This window comes from Phyllobates terribilis, unplaced genomic scaffold (genome assembly GCF_046119375.1).
Source record: "Phyllobates terribilis strain yellow unplaced genomic scaffold, ASM4611937v1 Scaffold_2__4_contigs__length_985480577, whole genome shotgun sequence".
Lineage (NCBI taxonomy): Eukaryota > Metazoa > Chordata > Amphibia > Anura > Dendrobatidae > Phyllobates > Phyllobates terribilis.
In genome coordinates, this window is record NW_027362762.1 from 530,777,198 (window position 1) to 530,790,974 (window position 13,777).

At 41.9% G+C, this 13,777-nt stretch overlaps 1 protein-coding gene and 1 long non-coding RNA gene across 18 annotated transcripts in view; both read right to left on the reverse strand.

The window, feature by feature from the left end:
• The window catches only part of EPB41 (erythrocyte membrane protein band 4.1), a 176,221-nt gene that overhangs the window by 88,630 nt on the left and 73,814 nt on the right, over positions 1-13,777 (reverse strand). For all 17 annotated transcript variants that reach the window (XM_073666147.1, XM_073666146.1, XM_073666110.1 and 14 more), the window contains exon 4: positions 6,901-7,005. In XM_073666147.1, the coding sequence (XP_073522248.1) occupies positions 6,901-7,005 (105 nt within the window). The remainder of the gene's footprint in view (positions 1-6,900; positions 7,006-13,777) is intronic.
• LOC141252862 (uncharacterized) lies at positions 835-3,316 on the reverse strand. Its single transcript, XR_012314135.1, has 2 exons — positions 3,254-3,316; positions 835-1,108 (listed from the first exon to the last, which is right to left on the reverse strand). It is a non-coding gene; the product is annotated as an uncharacterized lncRNA (long non-coding RNA).

A 13,777-nucleotide genomic window follows, 5' to 3' on the forward strand; every position in this document is an offset into this window, starting at 1 on the left:
GGTCCCATTGTCCTCTCAATGCTTAGCTCTGTATAACCTCAACCGCAATTCGGATTTAAAGCTTTCTGTTTCTTCTGTGGATAGGCAGAAAGCTGTCAGTCAGTGTGGGGTGGGTACACCCAGAGCACATGATTATTCTGGACTACATAGCAGGCGCTCAACATTGAGGGGACTCACAGAGCTGTTGCAGATAAAAGAGTGCTTTATTAAAAATAACAGTCAGAAATGTATTAAAAAGGGACCTAGCATTAAAATCAGGGACTCCCGTCTCTACTTAACACTGCTCTCAGATGGGGTAACAAAAACGGTGACAGATTCATTTTAATAAAATTTTACTTCATTCCTGCTGCTCCCCAGATTATGCCTGTGCTTTGTTTTTTTTCTAAACCCGATATATGGTTCCAGAGATATGGGCCTTATTTAGTGCTACTTTTATGGTCGTTACCAAGGGAGTGGATTTAGACTAAAAAAAAAAAAAAAATAGATTTCTCAGGGGAGCAGTGAGGAAAAAAAGAAGAGTAAAAACTGACCATTTGGTGCTCTTTAAATATCAGGATGCTATTATTGGCTTGTTGAATCCAACTGATCATTGACATAGGTAGTTTTACACTATAGAGGATATGGAAATCTTTTAACTGACCGAAGCTTTTTCCACTCCAGTCAATGATGGCACTTTTAACATAAATCATTAACATCTTCAGACAAACTTGAACCGTATCCCTTAACAGCGCCTTAAAACAAAAATAACCTACTAATTTCCAATATAAAACAGTCTCTTATGTATGCTGAACAAAAGAAGAACCTAGTGCATCATTATTAAATGCCACTCAATGATTAATTCTTTGGGAATGTTTATTTAACATTAACACGCTCAACAAAACATTTTTTCAGCATTACATGGGGCTGAGGCTTTTAAACAAGATGTGCCAGGAGGTCAGTATCTGTTAATCAATGTCTGCCGAACAGAGCTATACAGACAGAAGGGGTCTGTGCCTGCTGCAAAAGTGCGCTCAACCGTTCGCAAGCTCATCCTGTGCAGATTAAACTGGTGGACAATGAGGTCTGAAAGGAAGTACTGGTGGGAGCTAATTAAAAGGACACTGGCTCTCTGCAAATAAACAGACAATGAGTTAACATTGAAAATACTACACAGCATCAAGGTTAATACAAGAGTGTAACATAATTTGACCCAAAAAGACTTGGAGGTCCTTTTATAGAGGCAGATAAATTGCTTGTAAAGAGTGATGCCCCATGATACAGCAAGTCGATCCGCATTAAAACTTGTATTCATATGTTACAATAGTGGATAGGTCATTTCATAAATGCCACTGTCCAAGCAGCTGTTTATCCCCCTCATACAGTTTTCATTACACAGAGTTGTGCTGAAGATAAACTATGAAGTCTGCATAAAAGATGCTATTAGTGACAAATGAGCGAATTATGATCAGGGATGGCATAAATTTTCCAGCAAATTACCACTCCATCGTTTGTTTTTTATTTCCCCATCCGTCAACCATAGGTAATGTATCTTGTATGTTCCTAGCCATGCTCCGATCCTCTCCTGGATCACCAGACCTCAGCTGTGACCAGCCAGCTCACAAGTGCGCTTCTGTGTGGACCGGAAGTCCCTTTCTCAATGTAATTCTATGAGACTCAGGAATAGGCTCTCAGACTTTAAAAAAAAAAAAAAAGGGTCCATCGGTCCGCTGTGTGAGCTGGCAAGAGAGAGCTGTGGTCACATGATGCAGGAGAAGACTGGAGCAGTGCTGGAAACGGCAGGCAGAAGGTCGCAACCAGTAAGCATTTTAATTCACACACTGAACATGCATTATTGATAGCTAATAATGAAGTTAAAAAAAAATACTGAAATGGTACTTTAGACATCACCTGCTTACCCTAGCAGGCAGTAAGGTGCAGCCTCAAAAACACTAAGACAAATCTCCAGGCTAAGATAGCATACATTCCTGAGTACACCAAGTATTTCTAATATTCAAGGTATCTATAGTAACTGCGTCTGTTCTTCAGGACTGGCTAGTGTGGTGTCTGTATTCAAAAGTTGGTCAAAAACAGAGCCTGGAAACTAAAGAGAAAGTATTTTAAAGAGATAGTATTCTGGAGTTTCTCAAAAACAACCTCATAATACAGCGCGGACATGGTTTATGAGGGATCAAACTAATCTAATCAGAGTCTTTGAGGAGGCAAGCTCCAGACTGGACCAAGCTAAGGAAATGTTCTCATCTATCTGGAGATTAAAAGGAGTTTAATACAGTGGCACATAAAAGTTTAGTACAAAATGTAGAGAAAAATTGTAAAATTCATAAAAGACATCTCCGTAGAGTGGACATATCACCCACATATTGAACATATGGAATTAATTATAACTGGGTAAGTAAAAAAGAGCAGACACTTCAACATTCATTGAAGTAGAACCTTCTGCCATAAACAGGTAATTAATTACCAAAAGGGATCTGATTAGAACCAGCCAACAAGTCTAGGCTTCGTATACACAGTGGCAGAGACATACAAGGGCATCCTCTGTTAAAAGGAATTATCTAAGAGTCTCTGGTGCCAGTGGCTAGTGATTAATATTAGGATTTGCATTTACCCGATATTTATGGGAGGTGTATTTTCAGCGTTGTAGCGAAGGAACAAACATAATGCATTCACTCGCATCACTGCAAGGCCGGCCGAACCCCTCCAACTTAATATCTGTCAGGTGCATGATGGTAGGTTTCATCTCTATAGAAAAGTAGAATTGTGATAGGAAACAAGATAATATCTCCCACCTGGGACCTCTAGGGACGAAGATATTCTGAAAGTTGGGGATCTCAAACTTCTAAAAGACCTAGAACATCCCACAACCAGCCCCCAATATGAGCTCACCCAGGGGAAGTATAAGGGCGTAACCTCAATCTAATAAAAATCAGAGATTGGGTTTCTGTTGTCAGTTCTGGAAGACCCAGTACTCTGTGGTTCTGTCTGTTGCGCTTGATAGTTTTTGCAACTGCACTTGGGGACACTTTCAAAGTTTTCCCAATTTTTCGCACTGACTGACCTTCATTTCTTAAAGTAATGATGGCCACTCGTTTTTCTTTACTTAGAATTTGTATTATGGCAAGAAAAAAAGCAGCTAACAGTCTATTCAGTAGGACTATCAGCTGTGTATCCACCAGACTTCTGCACAACACAACTGATGGTCCCAACCCCATTTATAAGGCAAGAAATCCCACTTATTAAACCTGACAGGGCACACCTGTGTAGTGAAAATTATTTCCGGTGACTACCTCTTGAAGCTCATCAAGAGAATGCCAAGAGTGTGCAAAGCAGTCATCAAAGCAAAAGGTGGCTACTTTGAAGAACCTAGAATATAAGACATATTTTCAGTTGTTTCACACTTTTTTGTTAAGTATATAATTCCACATGTGTTAATTCATAGTTTTGATGCCTTCAGTGTGAATGTACAATTTTCATAGTCATGAAAATACAGAAAAATCTTTAAATGAGAAGGTGTGTCCAAACTTTTGGTCTCTACTGTATGCGTGCGCATATATATATATATATATATATATATATATATGTTAGTGCTCGAAAAAAATAAAAGGAACGCTCAAATAACACATCTTAGATCTGAATGAAATATTCTCATTGAATACTTTGTTCAGTACAAAGTTGAATGTGCTGACAACAAAAACCCACAAAAATCATCAATGGAAATCAAATTTATTAACTAATGGAGGCCTGGATTTGTAGTCACCCCCAAAATTAAAGTGGAAAAACACACTACAGGCTGATCCAACTTTGATGTAATGTCCTTAAAACAAGTCAAAATGAGGCTCAGTATTGTGTGTGGCCTCCACGTGCCTGTATGACCTCCCTACAACGCCTGGGCATGCTCCTGATGAGGCTCAGTATTGTGTGTGGCCTCCACGTGCCTGTATGACCTCCCTACAATGCATCGGCATGCTCCTGATGAGGTTGCGGATTGTCTCCTGTGGGATCTCCTCCCAAACCTGGACTAAAGCATCCGCCAACTCCTGGACAGTCTGTGGTGCAAAGTGACGTTGATGGATGGAGCGAGAGAAGATGTCCCACATGTGCTCAATCGGATTCAGGTCTGGGGAACGGGCGGGCCAGTCCATAGCTTCAATGCCTTCATCTTGCAGGAACTGCTGACACACTCCAGCCACATGAGGTCTGGCATTGTCCTGCATTAGGAGGAACCCAGGGCCAACCGCACCAGCATATGGTCTCACAAGGGGTCTGAGGATCTCATCTCGGTACCTAATGGCAGTCAGGCTACCTCTGGTGAGCACAAAGCGGGCTGTGCGGCCCTCCAAAGAAATGCCACCCACACCATTACTGACCCACTGCCAAACCGGTCATGCTGAAGGATGTTGCAGGCAGCAGATCGCTCTCCACGGTGTCTACAGACTCTGTCGCGTCGGTCACATGTGCTCAGTGTGAACCTGCTTTCATCTGTGAAGAGCAGAGGGAGCCAGTGGCGACTTTGCCAATCTTGGTGTTCTGTGGCAAATGCCAAGCATCCTGCACGGTGTAGGGTTGTGAGCACAACCCCCATCTGTGGATGTCAGGCCCTCATACCACCCTCATGGAGACGGTTTCTAACAGTTTGCGCAGACACATGCACATTTGTGGCGTGCTGGAGGTCGTTTTGCAGGGCTCTGGCAGTGCTCCTCCTGTTCCTCCTTGCACAAAGGCGGAGGTAGCGGTCCTGCTGCTGGGCTGTTGCCCTCCTACGGCCCCCTCCACGTCTCCTGGAGTACTGGCCTTTCTCCTGGTAGCGCCTCCAGCCTCTGGCCAGTACGCTAACAGACACAGCAAACCTTCTTGCCACAGCTCGCATTGATGTGCCATCCTGGATGAGTTGCACTACCTGAGCAACTTCTGTGGGTTGTAGAGTCCGTCTCATGCTACCACGAGTGTGAAAGCACAACCAACATTCAAAAGTGACCAAAACATCAGCCAGAAAGCATTGGTACTGAGATGTGGTCCCCACCTGCAGAACCACTCCTTTATTGAGGGTGTCTTGATAATTGCCAATAATTTCCATCTATTGTCTATTCCATTTGCACAACAGCATGTGAAATTGATTGTCAATCAGTGTTGCTTCCTAAGTGGACAGTTTGTTTTCACAGAAGTTTGATTTCACAGAAGTTTGATTTCACAGAAGTTTGATTTCACAGAAGTTTGATTTCACAGAAGTTTGATTTCACAGAAGTTTGATTTACTTGGACTTATATTCTGTTGTTTAAGTGTTCCCTTTATTTTTTTGAGCAGTGTATACACATACACACACTTTTTTTTATAAACCCTGCCTACCTTTCTGGATTAAATATAAAAATATTGTATAGCTCCGTTCCTCTTGCTCTGTGAACCGCACCCCTGAAGCCATACGCTACCTGTAACAAGTGTCCAAATCGGCCTGTATAAACGATTGGTGGTAGCTAGTAGTTCCTCTGGTTATTGTGGAGTTGGCGGTGATCGTATCGGGGTATAAATATATTTCATGCGTTGGAATTAGAGGTGTATATACCATACACTCAGTGCAAGCTCCCCAATAACTGGCCTAATAGTGGAAAAACAGCCGTGGCCTCGTTCACCACTCACCAGTCAATTGCTTAACTGTCCGAATGATTGGAGGCAGCGGAGTTGAGTTTCCTAACAAATTGGTGGCAGCAGTGGGATATGCGTTGTCTCTCTGGTGTTTTCCTTGACACAAACAAAGTGAGCAATGGGAATAGGGGAAAATGTGTAATTGTATTAACTGGCTCTGTGATATTAAACAGAGGGTGGTTATTAATGGAACACATGGAGTCAGAGTTAAAAGTGCAATAACACACTAGTCTGTATTGGGCCCTTTACTTTTTAATATCATTTATTAATGACCTCACAGAGGGCAAACAGAAGAATTTCAATATTTGCAGATGATTCTATACTAAATTCTACAAGGTTATCAACAGAGAAGGATAATTTAATATTACAGAGGGACTTCTATAAGAGTTTAATGTACATAAATGTTAGGTCATACTGTACAATTGTGTACTAAATGGTAAAACTGTCCCTGAAAAAGACTTAGGTATATGGGTGGATGCAAAGTCAACTTTATTGACCAATGCCAGGCAGCTGCTGCCCAGTCAAATAATATCATGCGATGCATTAAAAGAGGCATACCTGTACAAGCTCATGACAAGAACATAGTTTTGCCTCTATACAAGTAACTTGTCAGGCCACATTTAGAATACCAAGCACAATTTTGGAGTCCAGGTTATAGGAAAAAAGTAGCTAAACTAGAGCAGGGGCAGAGAAGAGCGGCCATGGTTATTAAGGGAATGGGTGGACTGTAGTACCAAGATAGGCAACAAACTTAGGGGTGATTTTTTAATGCAATGTACAAATTTATTACACCGACAGTAGAGATGCCTGCAACAATGACAAAAGGACATCCGCTATGCACGTTTAATCATCATCACAAAAAGTGATTTTATACAGTGTGAGCAGCGAGACTATAGAACTCTCTCTGACACATGATGTTGTAATGGTTGATTCCCTAAAAAAGATCAAAGAGGGCCTGGATGCCTTTCTTGAAATATATGATATTAGAGGCTGTGTTTACTATACTCTATGATAGAATCCAGGGAGTCGGGAAGGAATTTAAAACGAGTTAATTCCTTCCTCTGGGTCAATATGTTAGCTTGAAGTTTGAAAGAAGACCAGTTCATCAAATTCAATTTAGAATCTATGAAAGTATTGTTAAATCACGAGACAGGTTTAGACTAGTCACTGATTATGACTGATTGTTTGTATGGATGATTATTACCCCCATAAAGGCTCCTTGAACCCAAGAATAATAGTATAATCCATTATTCATACCCCTCTTACCTTGATTAAAGGAGATTCCCATACGGCGAGGCAAAAATAATCTTCCTCAAGAATGTTCAAGTGACTACAAACTTTCTTAAAAAGATCCTGCCCCTTGGCATGTTTCTACAGGGAAAAAAAACAAAGGTCATTTAGTGAATGTCAAGTAATGCAGTTCTGTTGAAGATGTCTGTAGGCAAATCAGTTTAGAAGAAAGTCTATTTATATTTAGTAAAACCATTATGAATAAAAAGAACATTTTTTAAAAAAAAAGTGATAAAAGTTACATTATGTGCAAGTGAAATTTAACCTTACACAAATGCATTTAAAGGGAATCCGTTATCTGATTCATGCTTCCCAAACCTCAGGAAGCATGAATCAGAGCTTGGCTGTACGATTGCAGCTATATATAATTTTTCTCAGGACTGCTCCGGCGTTTCAGAGAGAGTAAACTTTAATCAGTTGGGCACGGACGATAGCCAGCTCTATAAAGTTGATATAGCGCTTCTAGAGCAGGTTGACAGGTCTCTCCCTTGTGAGTACATAGGAGAACCCTATCAATCTATTGGAGCAGGGCTGGACTAGTCTGGCCTACAGCTATGGTTCCCGGCCAGATCTTTAAAGTTTAAAAGTCTCCTCTGAAATTGTCAAGAGTTTCAGAGAGAAAAAAAAAAAAGATACGGTTCCTGGTTTCAATCGTACAGCCAGTCTTTACTTCAACCTGCGGTTTTGGACAGCATGGATCAGATGACCTTTAAGACTGCTCAAATTTTAACAATTTCTGGTTCTCTGCTATAAACCTTTACTATACTATCAAAACTGTTCTGCACACTATATATTATATACACACACACACAAACTCCACCATCAGCTTGAGGCTCAATGTCATATAATGTGCCATTCAGAAACTGTGTGAAGCAAGCATAGAAGTGAAGCCTGAAACAAAATGAGCAAGGAAGTGTAAACGCAGTGAGAAAACACCCTCTATAGTCCCACAACCTATATAGCAATATTCACTTTATAAAGACACACCAAAGTGAAACCAGTGAGTACTTACTAGTACCTCGATTTTCTAGCAGCCATGTATCCATGGTGCCTGAAACTACATGAATTCCCCAGTTTATTGCTCTTTAATAGTAACATTAAATATATGTTCTAACATATGCATTCCTCAATGAATGCAGAATCCTCTACGGAAAAATAACCAAATAAAAGACATGATACATGGACATACACATTCAAATACAGAAATAACCAAAGGCTATTTTGATACCAATAAAAATAGACAAAATGTTCCACAACCATCGGATTTTCTTTTTTGCGTGTATCAATACATAGTGTTCTTTTCCGTAGACACAAATCAGCATTTTCTATAGTACGAACAAAAAAGGAAATTTACACATTGCTCCCCGACACTGAAAGGAAGCACCTGCCTTCTCCATCTGCCTGAAGGGTAGCAGCTGGATTGCCAGGGGATATTAGGGACTAAATAGCTTGCATTTTTATTTAACCTCTCTCATTTTCCACCTCTTGGAGACAGAGATTAATTGAGGCAGTCGGAATATTGAGTAGTTTAAGTCACAAAACCCCAGCAAGACAAAAGAAAAAAACATAACAGTTTGATGTGACACAAAAAATTATACATATATAAAAAGTCAAAATAAATAGATTAGTAAATGGAAGGACAGCTGTTGCCTGACTTAAAGGGATTTGCAGCCTCGACAAGCCAAGAGAAAAATCATTTGGACATCAGAAATGTTTAGACATTAGGTTTATCAGGCCAGGACACAGTACCTAGCTCTTCCGGATGGACAGAGAACAATTTGATTTTCAAGCGGTAATTGCACTGTCGGAAGATGTAAATGTGAGGGAGTGACGAGCACATCAGTGTCATAAGGAAATACAGGAGTCTTTGGTAGATAAAAGTACAGACGGTCAGAAATCTCAAGTAAAAACTCAGCAGGGAATATTTATTTACTGGTGTCCATCCTGCTGAAAACAGATACCAGAGGTAGAAAAAAATAAAAATACAGTGCATGCTGCAGGGTCCTCTTGAAGCCACTGCAATGATGCTCTTTATTCTGAAATCTAGATGGAGTAGGACAAGTCTTCTACCCACCGTCTCGTTCCTTTCAGGCTACACTGGTCTCAATGAGTGCCAATCAACAATGGACCTAGCGAACACATGATTGTCAGGCATCCATGCCAAATGATTTGGTCTGCTCAGTGTAACACATAAAAAAATAGTTCTATATCCAGGTTATTAAATTTATATTATATATATATATATATATATATATATATATATATATATATATATATATATATATATATATATATATATATATATATATATATATATATATATATATATATATATATATATATACACATACACACACACACACACACACACACACATACATACATACATATATATATATATATACAAAAAAGCAATGGAAAATTTGCCTATCAGTAAAAAAATAAATAAATAAATAAATAATTTGGCTTTCTGGCATCTACAAATAAGCACGAATGGAAAAAAAAGTCATTAAAGGGGTATTCCCATCTCCAGGAACCAATCCTATAGCTCAATCGACAGAAAAATGTTGTGGGTCTCAAAAAAAACTTTCTTTCACCATCTAAAAGGTAATCTGTCACCAGGTTTTTGCTACCCAATCTGAGAGCAGCATAGTGGGAGCGACCCAGATTTCAGCCATGTATCACTGTTCATCTGCTGGAGATACCCCTATTCTCTGAATGCTGGCTGAGATCACCGATAGACAGCCATCTACCCATGTACAGTGTACACAAAAAGCTGTCACTCAGTAGTGTGGGTGAGGTTATAGCTCAGCATTCAGAGAACTCCTAGATCTGCAGCAGATAAAACAGGAATTTTAATCAAAAGATAGAAGGCTTCTAGAAACCAAATTACCGGTAAGGACTAATTCTATTTTCTCAATATGCCTTCCACGACAGCATTGGAGGAATACCAATGATATTTTACTAAGGAGGGACAATAGCTTGTAGGACTTTCCTACCAAAGGCTAAATCCCTAATGGACAATAAGTCTAATCTATAATGTTTAGAAAAAGGTGTGAAGGGAAGACCATGTACAGTACAGACCAAAAGTTTGGACACACCTTCTCATTTAAAGATTTTTCTGCATTTTCATGACTATGAAAATTGTACATTCACACTGAAGGCATCAAAACTATGAATTAACACATGTGGAATTATATACTTAACAAAAAAGTGTGAAACAACTGAAAATATGTCTTATATTCTAGGCTCTTCAAAGTAGCCACCTTTTGCTTTGATGACTGCTTTGCACACTCTTGGCATTCTCTTGATGAGCTTCAAGAGGTAGTCACCGGAAATGGTCTTCCAACAATCTTGAAGGAGTTCCCAGAGATGCTTAGCACTTGTTGGCCCTTTTGCCTTCACTCTGCGGTCCAGCTCACCCCAAACCATCTCTATTGGGTTCAGGTCTGGTGACTGTGGAGGCCAGGTCATCTGGCGTAGCACCCCATCACTCTCCTTCTTGGTCAAATAGCCCTTACACAGCCTGGAGGTGTGTTTGGGGTCATTGTCCTGTTGAAAAATAAATGATGGTCCAACTAAACGCAAACCGGATGGAATAGCATGCCGCTGCAAGATGCTGTGGCAGCCATGCTGGTTCAGTATGCCTTCAATTTTGAATAAATCCCCATGTGTCACCAGCAAAGCACACCCACACCATCACACCTCCTCCTCCATGCTTCACGGTGGGAACAAGGCATGTAGAGTTCATCCATTCACCTTTTCTGCGTCGCACAAAGACATGGTGGTTGGAACCAAAGATCTCAAATTTGGACTCATCAGACCAAAGAACAGATTTCCACTGGTCTCATGTCCATTCCTTGTGTTCTTTAGCCCAAACAAGTCTCTTCTGCTTGTTGCCTGTCCTTAGCAGTGGTTTCCTAGCAGCTATTTTACCATGAAGGCCTGCTGCACAAAATCTCCTCTTAACAGTTGTTGAACAGATGTGTCTGCTGCTAGAACTCTGTGTGGCATTGACCTGGTCTCTAATCTGAGCTGCTGTTAACCTGCGATTTCTGAGGCTGGTGACTCGAATAAACTTATCCTCAGAAGCAGAGGTGACTCTTGGTCTTCCTTTCCTGGGGCAGTCCTCATGTGAGCCAGTTTCTTTGTAGCGCTTGATGGTTTTTGCAACTGCACTTGGGGACACTTTCAAAGTTTGCCCAATTTTTCGGACTGACTGACCTTCATTTCATTTAATTTTTCTTTACTTAGAATTTGCATTATGGCAAGAAAAAAGCAGCTAACAGTCTATTCAGTAGGACTATCAGCTGTGTATCCACCAGACTTCTGCACAACACAACTTATGGTCCCAACACCATTTATAAGGCAAGAAATCCTACTTATTAAACCTGACAGGGCACACCTGTGAAGTGAAAACCATTTCCGGTGACTACCTCTTGAAGCTCATCAAGAGAATGCCAAGAGTGTGCAAAGCAGTCATCAAAGCAAAAGGTGGCTACTTTGAAGAACCTAGAATATAAGACATATTTTCAGTTGTTTCACACTTTTTTGTTAAGTATATAATTCCACATGTGTTAATTCATAGTTTTGATGCCTTCAGTTTGAATGTACAATTTTTCAGCTGCTCTAGCCGCGATGCGGACTGACTCAGCCGAGAAGTCCGCTAAGAAGCCCGTGGCTTTTTGAAGGAGAGGGATGGAGTCTAGCAAGTCTGCCCTGAAGGTGCCCTGAGACAGATGTTCCTGTAGTTGGGCCAGCCACTTGAAGAGGGATCTGGCCACACAAGTCGATGAAATATTCGTCTTGAGAGAGGCAGAAGAGGTTTCCCATGATTTTTTAAGTACACTTTCCATTTTTCGGTCTAATGGATCCTTCAATTGTGAAGAATCCTCAAAGGGAAGTGAGGTTTTCCTCACTACCCTTGCCACCTGGATGTCCACCTTAGGGACGTCCCAATCAAATTCTTCACCTTCCACCGGAAATCTATGCTTTAATTCCGAAGGGGTGGTGAGACGATTTTCAGGGGGTTCCCATTCCTGTCGGATGAGATCTCTAATGACCTCATGAACAAGAAACCCAGTCTGCTTTTTTGATCTAAGGCCCCTAAACATTTCATCTTGAACGGAACAGGAGACCTCGACTTCCTCCAGCCCCATAGTGCCTCTAACTGCGTCCAGTAATTCTTCTAAGTTGTCCGAGGAAAAATAGTATCTTCCGGTTTCAACTTTTTTGGCAGGCCCTAAGGATGCTATTTCATCCAAATCGTCAGAGGCAGAGCTACTAAAATAAATAGAGACTATATCTGAGTCTAACTCTTGGATCTTCCTCTTCTTAGGTGGAGATGGCCTGGAGGAGGAGTAGACAGGCAGCGCAGGAAAAGAGGCTTGGACCTCCTGTCTAACTACCTGGACCTCCATTTTAACAAGAGATCTAAGCTCCTCAGTTACAGAGGGATTTTCTTCTTTAATTATTCTATTTGTACAGGGCCGGCACAACTTCTTCTTAAAGGATGAGGACAATTTTTTAGTGTAGATGCCACATCTACGGGGCTGGTCTTTATCCTTCTTAGAAGCGGGGGCCTTATCTTCCTAAGAAAGGGGAAGAGAAGGGGACCCATGTAAGTAGAAGGAGGGGAGATCTAGTGTCATCTAAAGGAGAGGCTAAGATAACCCCTTAGTGACCACCCAGGTACTACTCACTGTAGCCGAGGGTGTGCTGGGCTCTGCAGATGCAGGGATACTGGATCTGTCACCTTTCATGGTGGAGATAGCCTTACCTCTGGCGTCTTCAGGCGGGTTTTTATAGGGAAAAACCGTGCCTCCCAGCAAGGAACCTCAGGCCCCTCCCCCTTCCGGTCACTTTGAGGGCCAATCCAATTCGATATGGGCCTTGCCGGCCCTGGGACGCGCTCAATCTCAGCGTCCCGGCATGGAGCACACAGGCCGGAAGCAGGACCTGCGGTGACGTCACCCTGGTGCGCGCGCGCCCAGACCGCTCCTGCCGGCTCTGGGAGCGCCCATACCGTGCGTCCCAGCGTGGAACGCACAGGCCGGAAGAGACAGGACCTGCGCTGACGTCCCTTCCGGTGCGCGCGCGCCCAGAACGCCGGCGGAAGGAGGAGATGACGGGGAGCTGGAGCAGGCCCCCGGCATGAAAACCACCTGGCTTGCTTTACCCTCTATGGGAAGCCAGGAACGGTCCCAATGGGAGTAGCATAGAGGGAGGAGGGAGTGTCCCGACCGACCACTGCCCGGCCAGTATAGCCTGATACAATGCTGCCTGCCGGCCCGACAGCACTGCAGGACCTCTCCATGCCCCCAAGGGGGGACAGGAAAACACTTGGGATTGATGGTGGGGAGGGGCTTTTAACCTCTCTGTGTTCCTGTCCCCAGATAGGGTGTGGACAACATCCTCCAATGCTGTTGTGGAAGGCGTATTGAGATATAAAAATTTAGTAAACCCATGGAACACAAAAACCTGATTTAAACAAAAGGTAATTTTCCGATCATAGCTTCCCTTTAAAAAGAACCAGTGACTTTACCAAACATTGTCTGTTTTAGTACAAAACTGACATGCCAGAAAAGATGCCAGGTCTGCTTTAAAATAAGTATCTAAACCTTAAGGCTGTGTGCCCACGATGCGTTTTTTTAAGCGTTTCCGCAGTGGCAATTCCGCCACAGAAACACTTAAAAAACGCTTGGTAGGAGGTCTGCAATGTTCCCCAATGATAATCCGCATGTGCTTTGCACATGCTGCGGAAATTTCCACAGCACTAGCAATTATTGCATTGAATCGCTTAATATCTGCATGACTACATGTGCACATGCGGATATTAAGCGATTCAATGTGC